Source organism: Ochotona princeps, chromosome 22 (genome assembly GCF_030435755.1).
Source record: "Ochotona princeps isolate mOchPri1 chromosome 22, mOchPri1.hap1, whole genome shotgun sequence".
Classification (NCBI taxonomy): domain Eukaryota; kingdom Metazoa; phylum Chordata; class Mammalia; order Lagomorpha; family Ochotonidae; genus Ochotona; species Ochotona princeps.
This window is the reverse complement of record NC_080853.1, coordinates 35,446,742-35,469,678: the sequence shown is the minus strand read 5'-3', so window position 1 is coordinate 35,469,678 and position 22,937 is coordinate 35,446,742. Positions and strand designations below refer to the sequence as shown.

General features: G+C 52.8%; 1 protein-coding gene across 2 annotated transcripts in view; it reads right to left on the bottom strand.

The window, feature by feature from the left end:
- The window catches only part of SLC23A2 (solute carrier family 23 member 2), a 55,663-nt gene that overhangs the window by 19,585 nt on the left and 13,141 nt on the right, over positions 1 to 22,937 (bottom strand). The window contains exons 3-7 of one of the 2 annotated variants that reach the window (XM_004593340.3): positions 22,110 to 22,226; positions 19,834 to 19,991; positions 9,312 to 9,400; positions 8,233 to 8,303; positions 7,038 to 7,219 (exon numbers count right to left, since the gene is read on the bottom strand). In XM_004593340.3, coding sequence (XP_004593397.2) covers positions 7,038 to 7,219; positions 8,233 to 8,303; positions 9,312 to 9,400; positions 19,834 to 19,991; positions 22,110 to 22,226 — 617 coding nt within the window. The remainder of the gene's footprint in view (positions 1 to 7,037; positions 7,220 to 8,232; positions 8,304 to 9,311; positions 9,401 to 19,833; positions 19,992 to 22,109; positions 22,227 to 22,937) is intronic. The other variant, XR_009247448.1, reaches the window with a different exon arrangement.

Below are 22,937 nucleotides of genomic sequence, written 5' to 3'. Positions count from 1 at the left end.
GGTGAAAGTGTCCTTAACACTCTCAGGTCCTTACCGCACGTGTGTTTGCGAGTCATCTCCGTGGAAGGCAGTGGGGCCTCTGCAGGACTGGCTGGGAAGTCAGACCCTTAAAGACACCCCCGTGGCAAGGACGCCCTGGCTCACTTCCCCTGCATTCCCTGATGCTGAAGTGAAATGGGGATATCATTGCCTTAGCCGAGTTTTCACAAACAGAATAAGGAATATACACCATGAGGTGCATGCTCATATTCTGGAACACAGCACAAAGCACAGGGCAACTATAACGAGGAGTGAACTCGGAAGCAAGCTACCTCCCCTGTATGCATGCACATGTGTAAACAGGCAGCAAGGACAAAACAGGGTCCCAGAAAAAACACACCCAATGGCTCACAATGAGTATAAGTAAGCAAACCATGAACTGCTGTGTTTAAGAAAAGTATACACATAACCAGTACGGAACTCAGTATGGAGAATGCTTAGAGAACTCCAAGTAAACCTGCCATATGACCCAGCTATCCCACTCTTAGGAATACATCCAAAAGAAATGAAACTGCAGAAGAGAAGGGAATCTGTAATCCTCTACTTACAGCAGCACAATCTACAACAGCAGGGCCCGGCGGCGTGGCCTAGCGGCTAAAGTCCTAGCCTTGAATGCCCCGGGATCCCATATGGACACCGGTTCTAATCCCGGCAGCTCCACTTCCCATCCAGCTCCCTGCATGTGGCCTGGGAAGGCAGTCGAGGACGGTCCAATGCAATGGGACACTGCACCCGCTTGGGAGACCCGGAAGAGGTTCCTGGTTCCCGACTTCGGATCGGCGCGCATCGGCCCGTTGTGGCTCACTTGGGGAGTGAATCATAGGACGGAAGATCTTCCTCTCTGTCTCTCCTCCTCTGTGTATATCTGGCTGTAATAAAGTGAATAAATCTTAAAAAAAAATTTACAACAGCAAAGACATGGAAACAACCCAGATGCCATACAAAGAAGAGTGGGTTAAAGAAATAATGGTACATCTACTCCATGCGAATTCTACTCAGTCATGAAAAAGAATTAAATTCTACCATTTGCAACTAGATGGTCCCAACTAGAGACCATTATGCTCAGTGAAGTAAGTCAATCCCAATGTTCTCTCTGATATAAGGCAGCCTTCATGAAAACTGTAACACCAACAACTGCAACCTATGGGTTTTGATATCTTTGTTTTTATTTTCCATTTCCTCCAAATAGTTTCTTCTCTCTTATCAAATTCTTCACTGACTCATCACATACCAGCATCCTTCTACCCAAGAAGCTTTTATGTTTTCCATTTCTTCATTGATACTTTAGTTATTCAGTAGCATGTTGTTTAAATCCATGGTGCTGTAAAATTTGCGTTTTAACTTCATTCCTGTTGTTGACTTTGTTACATGGCTTCTCATTGAAACGAATGTAGACTGGCAGCGTAATAGACTATTATATCCAGATATGAAGATATAATGCAGATTGCATTTCTACTTCCAAATCAAAGATGGACTCCCAATGAAACTGTTACATATATCTTGACTATAGGATGCTGGTCTATCTGGCATTGTCTGTATCAGCAATGTCAGGACACATTTAGATATAACAGGCTGATGGACTTATGACTGCTTATGAAGGACTATACTATTGTAAGAATATGGGGAAAATTAGTCGGGGGATGGGATTTTGGGGAGGGAGTAGTGAAATCCCAAGACTCTATGGAATTGTCCCATAAAATTCAGAATTTTTTTTAAAAAGTACACATGTTAGAACTCAGGATAAAAGATATTCTGGAGAGGTGTGTGAGACAGGCCAACATGTGTATCATCTTAGCCTGTTGGGCCAGTGCCTACTGTGTCTCCTTTTAACACTGGGACAAAACCAGTGGTGTAAGGACTTACTGCTTGGCAGGGCGACGGGGTCAGAGGTTGAGCTCTGCATCCCGAGCCTGTCCCCTGCACAAGGACAAGGAGGCCTAGGCTGGCTACAGAGGTCCCTAACCTTTAAGCCTCACCAGCGAGCCCTACAGAAACAGCGACAGGCATCTCTCTATGGTGGGACCCTGACACTTCCATAGGTGGCCCTTGTGGCTGGCAGTACAAGAGTACTTCCCCTTCCCAGGGCAGTTTTACTGGCAGCCAAAACAAGGAAGGAGGGCAAGACTGTGCCTGATACCCCATCCCCAGTGAGGCCAGCTCAGGAACTCAGGCACAACCTGAGGTTTTGCTGGCAGGAAGGGCCAGTTGCCCAACAATAAGCTTTCTCATTTCTGGGCTTAATTCCAGCTGCTGAGATGGATTTAGCAGCTCTGCTAACAGCCGGTCAAGTGCAGCTTCACCGTCATACTCCTAATGAGGCATAGGCTGCAGCAGGTGGGGCAGCAGGCCTGTGTGCTCCATGGGGCTCCCCAGCTGCTCAGGCGCTGTGGGGTCATGACCCAGAGACCCTTAGGAGGTCTCTGCAGGTACCACCTCCAGGTTGAAAACACACACAATGCCCAAGTTACTGCAGCTCCTCTGGGAGTCAAGTTGAATAAAACAAAAAAAAGGGATACTAACCCTAGCCTCTTTTAACCTCAAAGCAACATAAAATCTTGTGGTTTTTTTTGGAAACACACACGCTGCTTATTTGTTTCAAAGTGAACAATCCAAGGATCTAGAAAAGCTCCAGGTCAGCTGCTGACGGTGTCATTATTTCAAGCACCCGCACCACTGCCCACTTCTCAAAGCACACTCAGGAGGCATGGGGGCCAGAGTCTGGGGGAAGACACTCAGATCGTAGGCCCAGGATCTGGTCAGGAGCTATCAGACAGGTGGACACTACATTTTCCCCCCAGTCGAACCCATGTAAGTTCAGTCTGTCTATATTCTCAGATCACCTCCCTTGTGCGAGATGGGCAAGGACAAGGCTCTGAGGTGTTCACAGGGCATGGATCTGGAACGGGGAAGGGTCAGCTCCAGAGCCTTGCCCTTCTTGCTCCTGCACCTGTCCCCGGGGCGTCAATAGCTCCTTCTCTAACCCACGCCACGAGTACACGCTATGCACTATTTCCTAACTGTCTGTTGGCACTTACTAATGGCAAGAACACTTGTACCTCAACAGAAGGAGATGTGCATCCATGCCTTCGAGGCAGCTAAGCATTACACTTCATGGATGACCACATCTGTTTAACAAGCCCACTGTGGCAACACTCGAAGCAAAATAAGTATCTTTGCATCCCCATCCCAACAATACCCATTTGCTGCTGCTCACAGGTAACATGGCATTTCACCATTCTCAATCCTGGACAACCAAGTTCATTTGGCAAACTGTTATCGTCATTTCTTTTAATATTTTTTTCAGTTCACGTGAGGATCTGTATTGCAGCACTGCTCCCACCAGCAAACACCTTAAGCCACAAGCATGAGGAATGACATGGGGACATGGGGAGAGGTGCTAGAAGGCGGGTGTCCTTTACGCTATTCTCTATATCACAGCAGGTCAGGGCCCGCTGTGGGTACCATCCGATCCATCCCCCTTCGACAGCGCAGGGGAAGACCGAAGAACCCTGCACCCAGAAACTTCTATTCCCCTAACATCCACCTTAAGAAACATCTTCCCCAACTTATGATTAAATATTCATGTCGGTTTTCTTTCAGTCCCTTTAGTTTCCTAGATTCTAAGTGCTTGATTCAACTGCAATCACATCTGATATAATGCAGGGATCTCAAGGTAAACCGTTTGTCCCCTGGCTCATCATCTCACCCTGCCCAGTTTCCCTTGGCTCTGCTTCTGTCCTTCTTCCCTTTCTGTTCCAGCAGCGTCTACCCCGTCTGGGAGCTCTGCAGGTTCCCGTGGCCCTTCGCCTGCCTGTGCTGGTTCTCATCCGTGTCCTTTTGTTTCCCTGTCTCGTGCACTGCCTTGCACACCCAGAGGTGCCTCAGTCAACACCAGCCACCAGCAACACGCTGATCTCAGTTTGTCTGGCTGTTGTCTTTCAACATCCAAGTACAAAGAATTTTTAAAGCCTTTCCAGCAAAGACCCTTCTATTCTCCCACTGCTGACAGCAGGGACGTAGGCGCAGGCTAAATTGGATCAAATATTTTTGGGAAACAGTCATTGTGACTCTTATGAATGAAAACCCATGAATAAACTAATTAATGGACTCGTGTTGAGTTTACTTAGTACATTTTCCAGTATTTCATCATCCTTGAATTCCTGAAAGGACACCCAAGACACTGTTTTTTCACTGTAGTATTTCTAGCAGCATTTCCCTGCACCACACTCCAATGAAAATCCTTCTAAGATAGGTTTATAGGTGAGGCAGAAGTGGCGGTGATGGGTGCCAAGCCCTGTTCTTGGTAAAGAACACTCTTATGCACCTGAAATGCCGCAAGGAGTGACCGCAGGCGAAGGTGCCGAGCTCTGACATGCGACCTGGACACACCTGAACTCACAGCCCTTAGCTTGGAACACGAGCGAAGAACACCGACCAGCCTAGCTGAGCTCTGCCTTTCATAACCAGCGAGAGTCCAGAGTTCTGCTTTTACCTTAGCAAGGAGGCAGCTGGCTGGCCAGTTCCCCCAGGCTTTCTCAGAGCTCCGGGACAGTATAACCCATGCAGGACATCCCTCCTGCTGAACATTCAATATCATTTACAGTCAGGACCAGGATCTGTTACAAATAAAAACTCTTAAACGGAATTCTTGACTTTCCCCCTGGTCAAGGGCTTTGTACCTCCCTACTGCCCTCACTCAACAGCAACTGCTCTGACACTTGTCCCCTGGTCAAGGGCTTCGCACCTCCCTGCTGCCTTCATTCAACAGCACCTGCTTTGTCTGACACTTGTCCCCTGGTGAAGGGCTTCGCACCTTCCTGCTGCCCTCACTCAACACACCTGCTCTGTCAACAGAAGCTGCGCCATGAGCGGCAGGTGCCAAGGTGACTGGCCTAGAGCTGAGGCCCTGCCTGCATGGAGTTGACAGTCCCGGGGAAAAAGAGCTCTTAGAAACCAAAACCCACAAGAACAGAAATGAAAAAGCTTGACTCAACAAACAAGTAAAGCAAGACAGACTCCCATGAACTGAGGGGGGAAAAAAATGAATACAGCAGGGCCCGGCGCCGTGGTCTAGTGGCTAAAGTCCTCGCCTTGAATGCCCCGGGATCCCATATGGGTGCCAGTTCTAATCCCAGCAGCTCCACCTCTCATCCAGCTCCCTGCTTGTGGCCTGGGAAAGCAGTCGAGGACGGCCCAAAGCTTTGGGACCCTGCACCTGCATGGGAAACCTGGAGGAAGAGGTTCTAGGTTCCTGGCTTCGGATCGGCACAGCACCGGCCCATTGCAGCTCACTTGGGGAGTGAATCATCGGATGGAAGATCTTCCTTTCCGTCTCTCCTCCTCTCTGTATATCCGGCTTTCCAATAATAGTAAATCTTTTTTTAAAAAAAAATGAATACAGCAGGGAGAGCCTAGCAGGTCTGGCATCTGCAGACAGCAGGGAAGCTGTGTGAGTGATCCAGGATCATTCCCACCTGGATTCTGCAAGGGACAGGATGCTGAGTGCTGCCCTGAGAGCTGCCAACAGACCCATCTCAGGGACAGAGGTACAAGGAAACAAGAACATTGAAAAGCTTCCAGGAAGTATAGCTTCTGTCCTGCCCGACTCTCAAAGGGACAGAAGCGGGGCATGTGTCTTGCCTACAGGCTAAGATTTTGCTTAAGAGTCCCACATCCCCTGTCACAGCTCCTGGGTCCCAGTCCCAGCTCTGGTCCCTAATCCACCTTCTGGCTAATGCAGATCAGCGGAGGGAAGTGGTGATGGCTCAAGTAGATGGACCGAGTTCCTGGTCTTCCAGCTTTAGTCTCGGCCCAGATTTGGCAGCTTTGGGCTTCTGGATAGTGAACCTGCAGGTGGGGGGAGCTCTATTTATCTGCTTCTCCGTCTTGTCTGTCTTTTCACTAAAGGAAAAAGGCGTTGAAAGGCAGGAGTAGTGGAGGCCTAAAGGAAAAAAATCAGGAATGCTCAGGAAGGCACCAAGAAAGAGGGAACAAGGGCCGATGGTGCTGCCTGGGAGAGTGGCCGCAAAGGTCCAGAGAGGCATGTAGGCCGGGGGTTGTGAACAGGGAGCTGGAAACAGGACTGGGAAAAGGAAAGAACTGAGCACAGCTCCAGGCTGGTCCGGTGTAAGCAACCGGCAGCACAGCTGCACAAGTTCCTAATAAAAACAAGAAACGCAGACAAGGAACCTAGAGGCCAAAGATTCTTCCCATTTAAACTGGGAGGTGTCCTACGGAAAGGCGAGTGCAGAGTGCAGAGCGCAGGCTGGCGGCTCCAGGCTCTGCCCTGTGCGTTGGTGTGGACGTCTCCAGCTCTGAGGCCGGTGCCATGAACCCAGACATCATGACCCCAGTGGGCAGAGCCACTATTCGGCTCTTCTGGGAAGCCACCTGTTTTCGTTTTTCATTTTTGTTGTGTGTTCATTTGGGAGCAGGTAGTGTGGGCTCCCCTGGGTCTGCAGGCCCTCTTGTCTGAGCTTAGCTGTACCACACCTTGTCTACACTGGTTTTCCTCTCAAAGGATCACTCTAGATCTGTTACTTCTGTTTACTCTGTATGTGCCGTATCGGTGCCAATTCTCCCCTCCATGCCACCGTGAGGCCTTGCATGCACTGGGATTCCATATGGGTGCTGGTTCATGTCCCGGCAGCCCCGCTTCCTATCCAGCTTCCTGCTTGTGGCCTGGGAAAGCAGCCGAGGACAACCTAAACCTGCGTGGGAGACCCGGAAGAAGCTCCTGGCTCCTGGCTTCAGATTGGCTCAGCTCCAGTCATTTTGCGGTCACTTGGGGAGTGAACCATTGGACGGAAGATCTTTTTCTCTGTCTCTCCTCCTCTCTGCACACCTGCCTTTCCAATAAAAATTTTAAAAATAAATAAATAAAAATAAAAAAAGAAAGGGGAAATAAAGAGAGGTTGTCTCACGACGCTTTAGGAATATTCCAGAAAGCTGGCCCACAGTGGTGACACATGCTTCCCACCAGCTCCCACAACACTTACAGCATGGCGATGCCCCAGTGCTTTCCTGCTCTCTCCCCAGCCGCCTGGAAGCCAGAGAGGCCGATGAGGGCCACCGTGGGCGTGATGGTCAGCGGGCCAATGTAGCGCAGCAAGGCCCCGGGCAGGCCAAGCAGGCCGATGAACACTTCTATCAGTGAGGACATGATGATGGCCCCCTGGATCTGCAACGGGAGACAGCGCAGACGTGAGCACGAGCTGCGTAAGGCCCACACTCCACATGTCACCTGCCACCCTGACTGCAGATTCCCCAGGACAAGCTACGCTCTCATCCTGAGGGTGTAACCCAGCCGGGGCAGTCCCAGGAGCTTGCAGGAATCTCCAGTGAGGGGCGTGACGGGCACAGCGCAAACCTGCGTAGGACTTCCCTGAGCTGAGGCCGCAGCAGAGATATACACTGAGGAGTCGGGGTTGCAGCAGTCTGTCTGGCTCAAGTCCTGCTCACGGTGCTCCCGATCCGGTCTGCCCCAGGTGACAGCCCCGGTACCCTGACAGTGGCCTGTGACAGCCCTGGCTGCTGCAGGCATCTGAGGCGTGAAGCAGCATACACACGCTCTCCAGCACTCTGCCTTTCACGTGAATAAACCTCTCTCTCTCTTTAAAGGGAATTGGCATGGTACCAAATCAGCTCCCCTTGTCCCTGACACGCAATACACACGGAATTTCCACTCAGCAAATACTGTGGGAAGAGATTTCACAGCTGGGGGAGCGGGCCCTGCTGGACAGCCACAAGCCTGCCTATGGTGCAGCATGGCTGGCACTGTGCTGATGTTGCACATGGGTGTAACTGCAGGTGCCCACGGGCGGCTGGCTCTCCTTCACATCTGTAAGGCATCACACACTTGGGCGGACATTTTAGCTTTGCTTCTCCCAACAAATGTAGGCCCACCCTGAGGCCAGGACCTGCAGACGGCTCTGCGGCCACTCTCCTTTCCCTGCACGCTGACCTCTCCTGCTTACGCTGCCCGTGGACAGGCCTGCACAACCACACAGACTAACACCAACTGCCCGCCGAGGCACTGCCACAGTGATGGGACCTGAATGTAGTTGGATGGCAGAAGTAAAGCTTCCAGCAGTTGAAAATGAAAAGAGGGGTTTACTTTAAAATCAATACATAAATAAAAAAGGATGGCCAATTCTTGGGCACAGCTGGCACAGACGACAGGGTGACCTTTACCTCTCGGATCCGGGGATACCAGATGTGTTCTGTGTGTAGCAGCTCTGCGGTCCCATTGACAACTGAAACATCTTGAAAACAAAAACAAAGACAAGGTTTCCTTGGGGTGACATGGAGGCTGCCCGGCTACACTCCACTTCGCCCTCTAAGAACTCCCTCCCCGTCTTAGTGTTCCTCCTGTGTCCGTCAGCAGCCCACCCTGCCATCCGACCTCCAACAGCTCAGCAGAGCCCACTGACGGGGGCCCCCACGCTAATGGAACCAAGCGCACACAGCGCCCTGAGGGCGCCCCGACATGTCAAAGCTGCCTGAAGTGGCCCCACGTGTCACACCAAAGCCAGCCTCTGCGAGCAGCTAACCGCAGCACCCCACAGCAAGGTCGCTGGACTGAGGTTTTAAGACCTAGATCTAAACCACAGGGACTTTTCCAGTGCCTGCACCAAATCCCCAGGCCCAGAGTCACTGCTAGGAGCAAGGTAAGGGGTGAAGGCCGGGCAACTTGGCTTCTGGAACCCACCAAAGGCCACGTGTCTTTCTGGGAGGACCACAAGTCGGACTCTGAGTTTCTCAAATTCCTGCCTTTTTTCGGTTCCTTAAGGATGCCTACAATCGCTAAGGAAGGGGAATGGAAGTTGTTGCAGGAAACCGCAGGAGCCAGGTCCTTACAAAGCAAAGATGGTTCAGAGAAGGGATGCTGCCGCAGGAGAGCAGGGGGAGGGAAGGGCCATAAAAAAAAAAAATCCTGAGAAAGAGAGGCAGAAAAATGGCACAAGTCTTTTTCTATCCCATTCCCACCTTTAGCAATCTCATTAGCATAGAGAGATGAGGTCCTGACTGGTCCTGACTGGTCCTGACTGGTCCTGACTGGTCCTGACTGGTCCTGGGGGTGGGGGAGGGATGAACGGGCGGATAGAGAGAGGCAGACAGACACGATCTGCAGATCGGAGTTCTAAGCGGTGTGTGGGTTTGTGCCCGATTCCAGCAAGGATTTCCCGCTGCGGAGGGTGGCGTGTCTGGCCTCCCTTGGATCACCTGCGGGAAAGGACCCCCATGACATAGGTGGAAATAACTGCAATTACCTGTGGTGTTACATTTCCATTTATCTAAAGACAGGATGGCTCGAGCAGGGGCCAAAAATGCAAAAGCACTGGCCTGAAACAGGGGTAACCTAAAAGAAATGAGACCAAAACCATGATCACGGCATCGGGAACTACCGAGGTAGTTCACTATTTTTGATAGCTTAACAGTCTTTTCTACAGACACACAGCACATGGGTAAATGCAGGTACACCTGTAGGAGAGAGCCCAGTCTACGAGACCACGCCACTCAGCTCCGGCCTCCCTCCTGCTGAGCCCAAGACTGACTCTGGGACGCAGTGGCAGTGGGGGAGGGAGCAGTCAGGGTCACCCCCAGTATACCAGCCCGCTCCCCTTGGGGGTGGGGTACCCCCTCTGTCTGCTGAGCTCTGGGGCTCCTTCGTTAGCCTTTGCTATGTTACCTGCCCCCTCCTCCTTCCTTTCAAATTCACATCACTTAGCACCCCACACTGTCTGTCTCCCCTCGATGATTCGGATCTGCCCCAGCTGTCACAGAGGAGCATCAACACCATGTTCACGATCCAGGTCTCTCAAACAGAAAGAAAATTGCGAGTTACAAAACAACAGGCACACATACTAAATATTCTGCATAATCATTAAGAAAAAAAAAATCCTCAGAAGTGTCCAGGTACACTTCCAGAGGGTCCAGGAGGGTAGCCAATTCCACAGCATGGTTCCTGCCTCTAGCGAAAACCAGAGACACTGAATGCCACTGCTCAATCCTTTCAGAAGTTTTATGCTGCCTTTATGAATGCTGTAATACAGAGGAGGCTGGCACCATGGCGTGGCAGGTAAAGCCACATCTCTAGTGCTACCATCCCATACGAGCACTGGTTCAAGTCCAAGCGGTTCCATTTTCCATCCGGCTCCCCGCTAATGCACCTGGGAAACCAGCAGGGGAAGGCCCAAGGTGAACCAGTGGATGGAAGATTTTCTTCTCTGTCTCTACCCTTCTGTAACTCTGGCTTTCAAGTGAGTATGTCAATCTCAAAGGGGTGGGGTGAGCACAGTATTTCAGCTCTGCTGAACTGTGGCTTTATGGGTTTCTGCAAAAACTTCACTCCTATTTTTATCTGAGGCTCCTGTTTGTAGAGCCAGGGAGGGATTCCCAAACATTCAAATCTTTCTCAAAGGGTCTAAGCAGCCTTGCCAGTGACCTGGCCAGCAAGACAGAAACCCCAGGTCTTGTAGCTCTGGGCCAGCAGGTCCAACCCACAATGGAACAGGCACTGGGCTGAGCACAGGCAGCTGCCTTGCAGGTCCAGAGCTGCACACAGCCTGCTGAGGCAGTAAGGACCAGGACCTGAGATGCTGTCCTGGCTGCAGCTGATCATGCAAGAATTGCCAGGATGGCGACTGGCTTGCAGGCAGTGGCTGGCCACCCAGCACCAGCTTACGGCCCCTCCCAGGGACCTCTGCTACCCACGGAGTTACCGCCTGGCCTGCCTGAGGGGCCATCAAGAACCAAGGTGTTGCTCAGCTAAAATGGGGACAACTTTTACAGAAATACTCCTTCAGCACCAATCTTCCAGCACACACACAAAGGGCAGAGTACAGCACCCCAGAGGGCAAGGACGCCAGCGCACATGGTCCAGCCAGCACCTGTGTCCCAAGGGATTCAGAGTTCAAGAAAGGCTTCCAAGGCATGGGCACTGAACAGTGAGCTGCACAGGGAGACCTCATCAGTCAGCATGGTGTCCCACTCGTCAGTCGAATCTCAGCGACACCTGATTGTGTCCCTTCTCAGGCAAGCACTTCATAGCTTAAATTGGACTAAAGACCTTGTCAGCCACTGCTACAAAGTAGCTCGCAGGTTGGCAAGCAGCTGGGCCCTAAAAAAAGTCTGCCCCAGACTGATGTGCAAGGAGCCACACCCGCAGGCGCTGGTGTTGCCTTCGAGCTGTGCACAACACTGCCCCAGCTACTCCCACGGGATGCGTGAGTGAAGCACAGACCAGTGGCTGGCCTGCAATGAGAGTACGTGTCCATACTCCAGGGGAGCTTCCCCTGGGTCAATTATGCGCTGGCCTATGGGTCGGTTGGGGACAATGAGGAAACGCGCCAATTGTCACCTGCTTTTGTAGGTAAAAGTGTTACTGGATCACAGGCTTGCTTTTAGCACCCAGTGGCTAAAAACAACAGGTCGCCAGGAGCCTAAGGCACGGCTGCTCCGCCTCCACCCCATGTCTTTCTCCACCAAAAATGTAGCTGCAGTGTGTAAGACGTCCTGCATGCTTGAGGGGATGGGGTGGGCAGTCACACGTGCTACTAGAGCCAAGCACAAACAAGCATCCTTGCTGTAAGGGGGCTCCGTCACTCCTGGCCCCATGTCAGGCTACGCCCTGGGGGGCAAGGCTCTAACCTGCACCCAGCAGGCCTCTACTTTACTCAGAATCTTGCCTGAGGGCCTCCCTCTCAGGCCTGCTGCCAAGGAAACCTGAGCCTTGTTCCCAGCCTCTTCCCACCTGCCCTCCACACACCTTCTCTCATCACCACCACTGCCCAGGTTCAGCTTCTAACTGGCACTCAAGTCACCTCTTCCAAGAGCTTCCTGGATTTGCAATGTGTCCCCCTGTGGCTTGCCAAGAAGAAATAGGGCAGGAGTCAGAAGTTCATCTGGTCCCAGAGCAAGAGAACCCCAGCTGGGGACACTGGAGCCCCACCATGAGCAGTGCGGGAGGCACGGAGATCTCCCACTCTGGCCCTGGAAACCATTTCTTTGAGATGTGCATGACACAGGTGCAGTGCTAAGCTGGGAAGGACGATGCAAGGCCTTGCAGGGCTTCCGTGTTGGGAAGAGGACACGCACTACAGCCGCAGGAGAAGGAGGCAGGACGCTGCAGCTCCATAGGAGCTAGCCCATCAGCCAGTCTGGGAGCTCCAGAGACTCGCAGCACATTTACAGTGGAGGAAAGGACAGGATGAGGACAGGAGCCCAGAACCTGAAGCTATTCTGTAGGAACCAAACCCCAGAGCGTGGCCCAAGGGGCAGGGTGGCATGGCTCAAGCACGGGCACTCTGCCTTGGCACATTGGCGCTGCCTCTGAGGACTGGCAGCCCAGGCCAGGCTCTGCAGGCTCTTGCGGAGCTCCACTGCTGTCTTGGCAGCTGCATTCCCTGCGTGCAGGCACCCCGTGCCCCACCCCTTGCCCAGCACCTGTCCCATCCTCACGGCCAGATCCCCCTAACAACAGGAGGTGGGCCGCTACTCCATTCCCATTACATCCTACAGGCCACAAATCCACAACAAGGCTATGGAACTATCTACCAGTGTCCTACCAGAGGGATTTCGGCAGACTAGGAACTAGAGGTATTGTCTGCCATGCCGACTCCCCGGCAAATCTGGCAGAGGACACCATTTGGATGACGAGCAGCCTAGAGGAGTCGGCACGTGGAAGGTCCAGAGAACCCCAGACCATGCTGAGGTGCCATGGAGCAAAGCCACCAACAGGTTTCAGGCTCCATGTAAAGCACCAGAAGACGGCAAAGCTCTCTGACCAGAAGTAAACTCTTTCAGGAAAGAGAATACAACAGAGATTTTTAAAACGCACTCACACAGTGGGGCATGCACAGTGCAGAGCTACCGCAACCAACTTCGTACAGTATGAAAATCATTAACTACAGTTTCGTTGCTGAATCTGTCACTGGGAGTGTTCATCTTAAGTGCATTTAGGGAAACGCAAACCATCAGCCTGCCACGTTACCTACGATACAAGGGGGCTCCAAAGAGGTTACAGAAAACACAATTGTGGCAGCCGCTTGTCTTGGTACAGAAAGTTCTGAAATCCATGTATCTGAGAGCTCTTCAAAAGATGCATGAGGGGACCAATGCTGTGGCAGAGTGGATTAAGCCACTGCCCATGACATCAGCATCCTATAAGGCCATCCATTAAGAGTCTAGGCTGCTCCACTTTAAGCCCAGCTTCCAAGTGCTTGGGGACCCATGCGGAGAGCAGGAAGAAGCTCCTGGCCTCAACCCTCCCCACGGCAGCCACTGAGGCCATTTGGAAAATGACCCAACAGATGGAAGATTGCTGTCTCTCCCTCCAACTCTCCCAAATAAATACATTTCTTAAGAAATGTACAGTATAGAAAAAGCATGCATGGATTTCAAGACTTTTGCACCAAAATAAGCCTACTTTGTAAGTATGTTTTCCCGGAATTTCCAGCAGTAGCCGCAAGTGTGTCTCTGTCAGCCCAACACTTCAGCAGGCATCCCCAGAAGCAGCCTGCTCTCCTGCAACTGCACCTTCCCCTTGTCACAGGCAAGAACAGCAATGTTGATTTAACAGTGTGATCAAGCCATTCTTACACTCTTCAAATTGTTTTTAAAAGTACACCACATCTCCTCCTCGCTTCCCATGGGGAGCCATAGATTGCGTTCAGTTATCCAGTGCCATGTTTAGGGCCAGACTAGGCATTTTTTTGGCAGAGAAACTGTTCGGGTGTCACCCCGAGGGAGTGGCCACTGCAGCAGCCATCACAAAGGAGCCCCCTCCCCTGTGCAGGGAAGGTACAAGCTGGCTCGGGCACCTCAGCCTGCATGGGAACCATGGCTGACTCAGGAACCTCGGCTGGTTCAGCAACCCTGGCTCGTGTGGATGCTGCGTTGGCACAACAGGCTGATACTGTTGTGTTTTTCCAACTCTAACATTCCATCCATTTTTCAGCTCCTCTGTAAAGAGCTTTCCTTTGGGCCCAGTGCAGTGGCGTAGTGGTTAAAGTCCTCGTCTTGCAAGCACCAGGATCCCATATAGGTACCAGTTTGTGTCCCAGTTGCTCCACTTCCCTTCCAGCTCCCTGTCTGTGGCCTGGGAAAGCAGTAGAGAACGGCCCAAAGCCTTGGGACTCTGCACGCACTTCCAGTTCCCTGTCTGTGGCCTGGGAAAGCAGTAGAGAACGGCCCAAAGCCTTGGGACTCTGCACGCAGGGAGACCTGGAGGAAGCTCCCGGCTTCAAATTAGTTCAGCTCCGGCCATTGCAGCCATTTCGGGAGTGAACCAGTGGACAGAAGAGCTTTCTCTCTGTAAATCTGACTTTCCAATAAAAACAAATAAATCTTAAACAAACAAACAAAAGCTACCAAGGACCAATAAGTAAATTCTCTGGAACTTGTCTGTCCAAGCCAATTCCTACTCTTTTCGCAGGCCTTCCCCTCTGCCTGCCTGTCTTAAAGCAAGTTCCTAGCTTTGTGGCACAAGCTACTCCAGGCTCAACTTGCACTTTTCTTAACATCTACCCAGCTCCCCAAGGCCTGCAAGGCCTTCACTTCTCCCAAGGCCCTCACTTTCAGTTTATACACTGGACAAGGGTGGTTACATGCTCACGGCTGCTGCGATCTCATGGAGGTCTCAAATTATACCCAGGCCCCTCTGGTATCCACCTTTTCCTTTTGGGAGCCTGCCTGTCGAACATGGATGGGAGCAAGTTCTCCAAGTCAAGGATTTGGTGGCTGAAGATGCTTTGCAACTTAAGGATCCAGCCAGGTACAGTGGAGCCCAGGGCAACACTGGAGGTATAGCGATGTCCTATCCTTTGACCATGCTTAGGTGCCTGCACACACAAATTTCACTGATTGCCAATTATCTCAACAAATCAGGCTCCATGGAAATAATGCTTATCAAGTAAGGGTCTTCAGTGGGTTAGCATGAAAGTAAGGCTAAAGATGTGAACATATTCCTTAAAATACTGGAGTTAAGACAAATGGTCACAAAACTCCAAAAAATTTGGAAAGGGAAGGGAGGCAGACGAGAGCTTCCTCCTGGGACATGGCGACAAGCAGTCTCTGCTCGTGCTAGGGCAGCCACCTGCTGGCAAGGACAGGAAAGGGGGCAAGCACCACGGGGAGGAGGACCCTGAGCAAGGAAGACCCTCTGGGAACGTGCGGGACCCACCAAAGACAAGGGACAGAGGACTAACTCCCTCCCACCCACATGCCACCAGGGCACCCAATGTGCCTCCTGAGCGGCAGTGATGTCAGGAAACAGGAAGTTCACGGCTCTGAGGGGAAGCCTGTCTAGAAGAACTGGAGCTGAAGGAGCAAAGCAGGGAAGCCGGAAGCTGATCCAACAGCACTATGAGATCTGAAGGACTCTGCCACGGAAGCCGGGAGCAGCAGGACCCGCCCTTTCGGGCCTCAGGGAGGCAAGGGTGCATCAGGCTTCCAACCCCTGCCTGCAGCACCTGCAGCACGCTTCGCTGCTGCCTTCCCAGGTGCCCGCATTACCTCGATGACAATCACTAACGATTTCTGCTGTGATCCTCTTACAATGGAAGAGGTGGGGGAGCTGGGAGAAACCAGCTGGTCACGGGCAGAAAGGAGCCGAGGCTACTGCCCAGCCCAGAGCTTTCAAGGAAGGTGGGTAGGGAAGGGGGGCAAACTCCCTGCTCCCCAGCTTGCTGCCTCCTGCAGCCAAGTGCATGTAAAACTCCTCAGAGAAATGTACAACTTCTATCTGCAGCCAATGAAAACAACCTGTCTGGCATGGCAGAGTGCCAACGGCTTAACATCCTCTACGTGCTAACTGCCCTAGAATGTCCTGTGCTGGATCAGTCACACCCCTGCCCCATCCTCCATCACACAGCACAAAGGGGGTTGTGGGGGAGAATCCAACAACACCACGAGGACAAGACAGACGGGGAACACTGGCCAGGACACAAGCCTGCACCCTAAAAAGATGCTAATGCAAAGCGAGAGTGGGGAGTAGTGGGGGAGAACCGGTTATTTTATTAAAGGATCAGGAAGACACAATGAACAACTGCACCACGTGAACTTGACTGGACCCATGGGACAGACAGGGAACGGTATGACAAGTACTCTAAGCACAACTGGGGAAGTAACACAGAACTGCCTGCAGGTGAAGGAGACCCAAGGGCTATGACATTAACGTTCGTGGATGCTGTTCGTGAACAGCGTTGGGATGTGCACGGAAGGGGTAAGCCATTGTGCCATTTTTATTTTTTATTATCGTGAATTTTATTTTCAGGTTGTTCATAAAAATCACATGTATTGCACCCAAACACACACACACAGAAAGGGAGTGTGAAGGGAAATCCCCATCTTCCCCACCCCAATCCCATCACTGCCCACTCCCCCCCACCACACACACACACAGACACTCCTCTCTGAACTTAGCAGGGCTCAGCACCCTGAGCTCAGCGAGCTCACAGCCAGGCGCTTACCTCCGGGCAGGCCCAGAGTTCCCAAGCTGACTCTAAGGACTCTCCTGGCCCTATCCCCACCTCTGCCAGCAAAGGAATGGGTTCATGCCAGGCCCAGGGCAGGCCTGTGAAGGCCCGGGAGGCGAGAGCCCACCTGCAGTCTTGCAGCAGAGCTAGGCCTTGAGAGCTGAGATATTCAGCCCCCACCCCGGCAAAGGCGGCAGGACTCTCTCCCCGCTACACCTGGGAAAGGGCCAGCGTGGTGGGGAGGGATGCCCAGAGGACCCCCCCCCCCACCCATTCCCAGCTGTCACTGCAGAGCTGGGGACAGGGGACTCCTGAAACCAGGGTGGGGGATTCCTGAAGGGCTCTGCCCTGTTATCTTGGAATTGCCAAGGGCTAGCTGTGAATGACAACATAAACCAACCCAAGGAAGAAACTCCATGCTAAGACCTTGTTCAAAGCCAAGTGCCAGGGACCAAGGTTGGGGGTGGGGAGCAGCCCTGGCAGAAACTGCACTCTCAGACAGCAAGAGTGCAGGGTCGCACTGAAGCCACAGTAGCGCATGACCACCATGACCAGTAATCAACATCAGCTTCTGGGAAGGGCAGCTGGTCTCCTGCTGCACTTGGGGGTCTCAGGGCCTGCACTACCACCCGGGACAGTGTGTCCTGGGGGAATGTCACTGGGGGGCATCTCAAGCTCGGGGCATAGACCCATCTGCCCCAGCTGCTCCATCCTCTCAAGCCCATCTCCAGAAGGAAGGACATATGTCTATTAAAGTGCTACCTCCCTTGATGTGATGAGCATCTGGCGGAAAGAAGAGGACCAGCCTATCACTCACACCATGCAAGTCTCATACAGCCACTTTCAGAGATGCAGCAGATCCGTAAAAGCGATAACAAAACATCACGCACCAGACACCCTAGGGAGGGCCTCATCTCATTTCCCAAAAGGACAAACCAGGAAGGACATCTGCCCAAGCTCATAAAGTTAACTCTCAACTGCAGGGGCTAGAGGGTCCCCAGTGCCCAAGTCTTGGCTATGCAAGAGACCCTTGGGCCAGGCCCTGCTGGTCAGGCTCAGCAAGGACCACAATGCTCCCTCCCCCATCCTGTGCCACCTTCAGGCCAGGTGGCGCACACACTCACCACCTGCTCATCAAGGGGTCTCTGCTGCCAGTCACGTACACTGTCACAAAGGGTCACCTCTGCTCTCCGAGAGTCGCTGACATCTACAGAGACCAAGTCACCAGCTGTCTGTGGGATGGGAATCTCTTCTCTGGCTCATTTTGTTGGTCAACATCTAACTAAAAGCCCTGGAAATGCCAAAAGTAGCACCAGGCAGGCCCAAGGTACACCGCCACCACTGGGGGCATATAGTACTTGTTGGACAACAGAACATGTGTCATAGATGGAGACCCATGGGGCAGCAGCCAAGCAGAGCCACCGTGGCCAAGCCTTCCAGGCCTGGAACACACAGACACGCCTTCCCTTCCACCCACCCCGGATGCAGTCGCAGCTGGCAGCTCCAAGGCCTGGGTCCCTGAGCCACCTGCCAGGTGCTCTCCTGCTTGTCCTCAGCCCAAATGCCCTTGCCAGCATGAACTACGCAGAGTAGACTGCTCTATGTGGCTCTTGAGCCAATCACAGACAACCACAGACACCCTTCCCCCCCAGCTCTCCCCACTGTTGCCCCACTAGGGCAGCCTCTGCCCACCAGCCTTGACATGTGATAGGGCAGGGGAAGCAAGACTGGGGGCCGGCTGTTCTGCAGTGAAGGAAGTCACTTTCCATCCCTTCTTCCAATCAACTGACTGCCCTCAGCCACAGGCACTGCCCAGGTCTACAGACAGATGTGTCTATCAGCTCACTGCTAAGACCAGCTGCTCAGGGAAAGAACATTTTCTCAAAGAACCCCTGTCCTGTGTATAAGGAAAAGGTCCCATGGCCAGCCAACAAAAGCTTTCCCATCCACTCTGGACTCAAACACAGACCCTCAAACCTCGATGAGACTGTCAGCCGTTCAAAGGCCTCCTTGCAAGGGCTGGACCACAACTCCTCTCCCTGACAGGTCAACGACACCCCTGACACTCCTGTTCTCGGGTCCTCCCCATCCAAGGAGACTGCCTTCTGCTTAGCTGTGGCTGTCGGCAGCCTAGCAGGTGCTGAGGACACAGGGACCCCAGGAGCTTGCCACCCTGCACCCTCCACTTTATCCACAGACCTGTGAGGGAGCTGCCATCCGTTGACCCAGGGAATGCCCTACACTGTCAACCAGGATGCCCCAATACTGCCTGTAGCCCCCCAGGTAAGGGCAACTCCACAGATCCCTGAGGATTCTGATCCATGGGGACACAGGCCATGACTTTCACGTGGGTTCCTGTCGCCCGTGGCGAGGAAGGCCAAGCCTTACTGAGATGCAGAAAGAAGAGATGGAAGTGGCAGGCTCTCCTCTGAGCAGAGCCCTGGGGACTAAGAGGCTGTGCTGTGAAAAGGGCAGAAGACAGGGAGAGAAGGAAGCTCGCAGGCAGAGGTGAAAAAGGGCATCGCGACACCTGCCCGTACCAGCTCCGCCCCCACAGATACTAAGGGAACAAGCCAAAGCCCTGGCACCGAGGAGCGACACGATGGGGGCTGGCGAGACGGAAACGGGACAAGACACAATGGAGGAAGGGCCACGGCAGAAGAACAAACACGAGATGCACAGAGGGGACCTCAGAGGGGGAGAACTGGGAGTGAGCCACGAGAAAACAAGCAGGTGTACAGGGTTCACTGGGGAGCAAACGTACAGGAGGGTGAGACAGCAGGGCCTGAGAGCGCAGAGCTCACTGAGTAACCAAGGTAAATACAGGGACAGTGGCAGACAGGGCTCAGAGGCGAGAAGGCCAGTGAGCAGGAACAAGCCTGGACACCGGGCACATCTGGCCTTCAACAGAGAGGAGCTGCAGTCTGGACCCCTCCATGAAGATGCAGATGTTGGAGACATATAGCAGGGAAGGGGAGGGTGCACAGGGTAGGACAGCGGAGCCTTGGAAGCAGGGAGCAATGCTGGAAATAGAGGAATAGGCCAGGCCAGGGCAGGGAACTGGACATAAAAACATGCCAGGCCAGCCAGGGGACAAGCAGTAGGGTGGGAAGCTCAGGTCCCAGCTTGCACAGCGTGCAGGGCGGGTGGGCCTGGAAACAGGGAGGAGGTTCCTGCAAGGCTGGGCTGGGGAGGGGCAGGGACAATACCACGATACTCCCCCAACTCTAGTTGGCCCTTCCCGGCAGCCCCGGGAGAACAACAGGGCGCAACGGTCTAGGGGTCTGGGTGTTCCATTTTAGTGGCCCAGGCTCACCTGCATCCAAACGTCGTCTGTAGTAGAGTTGTGATCCCCACACAGAAGAAGATGGTTCCGATGAGCTGGCTGGTGGCCCACTGGTCATAACCCACACACATGGCATCTGCTAGCAGGAAGGGCACGGCAATGGTGCCACTGAAGCACGTCAGGTAGTGCTGCAGGACAGACAGACAGCGGACAAGAGTCAGCCCCTTTTCGTGCCTCCAAGGTCCTCCCACAGCGATGCACTCCTCCTAGCTCTGGAAAAGAGCCTGGGAGAAGCTGGCATTGTAGTGCAGCAAGCTGAACAGCCATCTGCATCATCAACATCCCACACGGGTGCTTGTTCAAGCCGTGGATGCTCCACTTCCAACCCAGCTCCCTAAATAAAAGTGCCTGGGAGGACAGCCTGAGAGCTTGGGGCCCTCCCACTCACGTGGGAGACCCAGACGGAGCTCCTGGCTCCTGTCATTTGGCCTGGTTCAGCCCTGGCTATTGTGGCTATTCGGGAGTGAAACCAGTGATGGAAGAAGTCTCCATTACAGTGCCTTCCAAATAAATCTTGAGCCCACCTGGAGGCAGGCTCTGCTCTTTCAGAGGTACATGTCTGTTATCTGTCCATGCAAATTTTCTTCTTTTCCAGTATTCCTCCTTTGCACTGTTTTCTTGTCCTAGTACTCACTGGGACCAGGAAACTTCACAAAGTTTGTGGAAGAAGCAATTACAAGGTGACGCAAAAGTGTTGAAATTCACATGTGGTCTCTTCAGGATATGCATTTTTCTAGCTCTCTGAAGAGCCTCTTATCTGCACAGGCTCCATGCCTGAGCTCAGGCCAGCACACAGCAAGCCCCCATCCAAGCCTGGGAGGTGTTCTGTATGTGGGATTCTGGGTTAGCAAGCCGCTTCACCCCTGCCCCCTCAAGGCTTTTTCAGCATCCACGGCCAAGACCAGAGGGTTTTGCTCCTAGAACCTGGGCCGGCATTCTTGAAACAAACCCCTATTAGTCACGTTTGTTGTTTTTTTTTCCCCCCTTCTGGGATTAGCTTTGGTAATACCTTACGTAAAACTGTATAGCTACATTCCTGAAATAATTAGTCTCCTTTTTTTTTTTAATCCGTTCAGATCTGGGGATTAGAGTTACACAAGCTGCAGGACGTTTTCCTTCATGTTCTGTGGTCTAGCAGCATTTGGCCCACGTGCCCCCATCTGCTCTAGCCAGGGAAGGTGAAGGGCGTGCGGCAGCCGTGGGAACGCTCTAAGGGGAGCGCCTCCCCGCTCCTCTGGGGCCTTGCCGGACAGTCCCAGGACAGTCCCAGGACTCACGACTCCCTTCCCTAGGGGCTTGGCTCTAGTTTCTGTCCCGTGACTGCTCTACTCCCCCTCTGCAGAGCTTCCGGCTCCCGCCTGCATTTGCCAGATGTGCTGCTTGCTGCCCACAGAGGCAAGGCACGTGAGTGTGTACTAGGGGACAGACCACGCCTTTTTGAACCTCTCTGAGTGCCTACAGTCTAGGTACCATCGCAACACAGGGCGGGTCTCCCGTCCTTACCAAGGAGAGGAACGCTTAGATTGAAAACATACCACAGAGCCTGACTCCCAAACACACCTGAGCCAAGGCGAACTTCACCTAGAACACTCAGCTCACTCCTCTGGCTACCAGTCTTCCTTCTCTCTAGACACATTTTGGTCCAGGTTGCCATGAGCTTTGGTTCCTGAATGGGGGCCTGGAAACATGATCCAAGCACTAGCTGTCAGCAGGTGAAGTCCCACGTGCAGGTAAAACCTGCCCGGGCTCTCAGGCTCCACGGGGTGAATGGATGACACCAACTTGACCAAGGGACAGACAGTGGGAACCAGGACCTCAGCAACCCTGTAGCGCAAAGAGGCTGAGTCAAGCCAGGCCCCCTCTGGCCTGATGCTTCAGCAGACACAGCAGCCCTCAGCATGGGAGTGAGGCAGAGAGAATCTGACACTTCCTGTTTATGTCCTGGGCCCCCCAAGCTGCCAGACAGCATTTGCTAGGACTGGCTAGCAAAGTCACAGTTCAGTGACAACATGTAACTTCTGCTTCGCCTCTCTCCTTTCCTTTCTGCCACTCCTCCTGCTGGCTCCTGGATCCTAACAAGCCTCTTGTCCTGCTCCATTCTTCCCCCTCTGCTGTGACACTCAGGCTCACAATTCCTGTGCCTCATTTTGCTTCAAAGAGCATCATATGTAATAAATCCGGAACTGTGGTTCAACGTTTGTTTCAAACTCCAGAAGTTTTTCCACATCCTATAGGAACCATCTTACCTGCAACCCCAAAAATATGCACAGGTACCAGGGAGGAACATCTTCTATGGTGTAGATCATGTCCGACCTTTGGGGGTCCAGGCTGCCAGTGCTGTCCAGGGTCTCGGCAAGTGAGCTCTACAAGGGAGGGAGAGAAGGAGACGCTGGTGAGCACAGTCCTGGACAGGTGCTCAGCATTAGCCACAGTGGCAGCAGAATGCCATACCCCTGCGATGCTGAGTCTGGTTCGGGTACCTCTGCTGGACAGTGTAAGGACGCCTGCTCAGTCAGTCTGCAGAACTTGAGGGACCGAGATCCCTCAGTTTCAACTCCTCCCCAAGTGTCCTTTGACCCCAAGGCTGCATGCACAGAGAGGGTCCAGTGTTGCAGGGCCACTGACCTCACTCCCACCCCAGCCCACCCTTGCAAGCAAAAAGGCTGATGAACCCAGAACTAAAGCCCCACATCCTTCTGCCAAACATCACTGCTCACACGACAGTAGACAAATACACAGACTCCAATCTGACTTAAACAAAGACACACAGGAGACTAGACACGTATTAATGCGTTACAGAACAAGCTTCCCCCATCCCATCAGTACTAAAGATTTGGCTAAATGCTATTAAGCATCCCATACCTTTTGTGCCCAAAACCACAACTACCAACACTTACAATTATCGTGCAGACATACCCAGGCACGCCCAATCACCTTCAACATCACTTCAGAGCTCACCCGGTGTCTGAGCCCAGGAGAAAACACAAGGTAACCTTGAGTTTCCCCCAGAGAGCCCCAAACCTTCTCTGGTTTCTAAAATTCTATGAGTAGCTTCTAGCTTTGCTTGGGCTCCA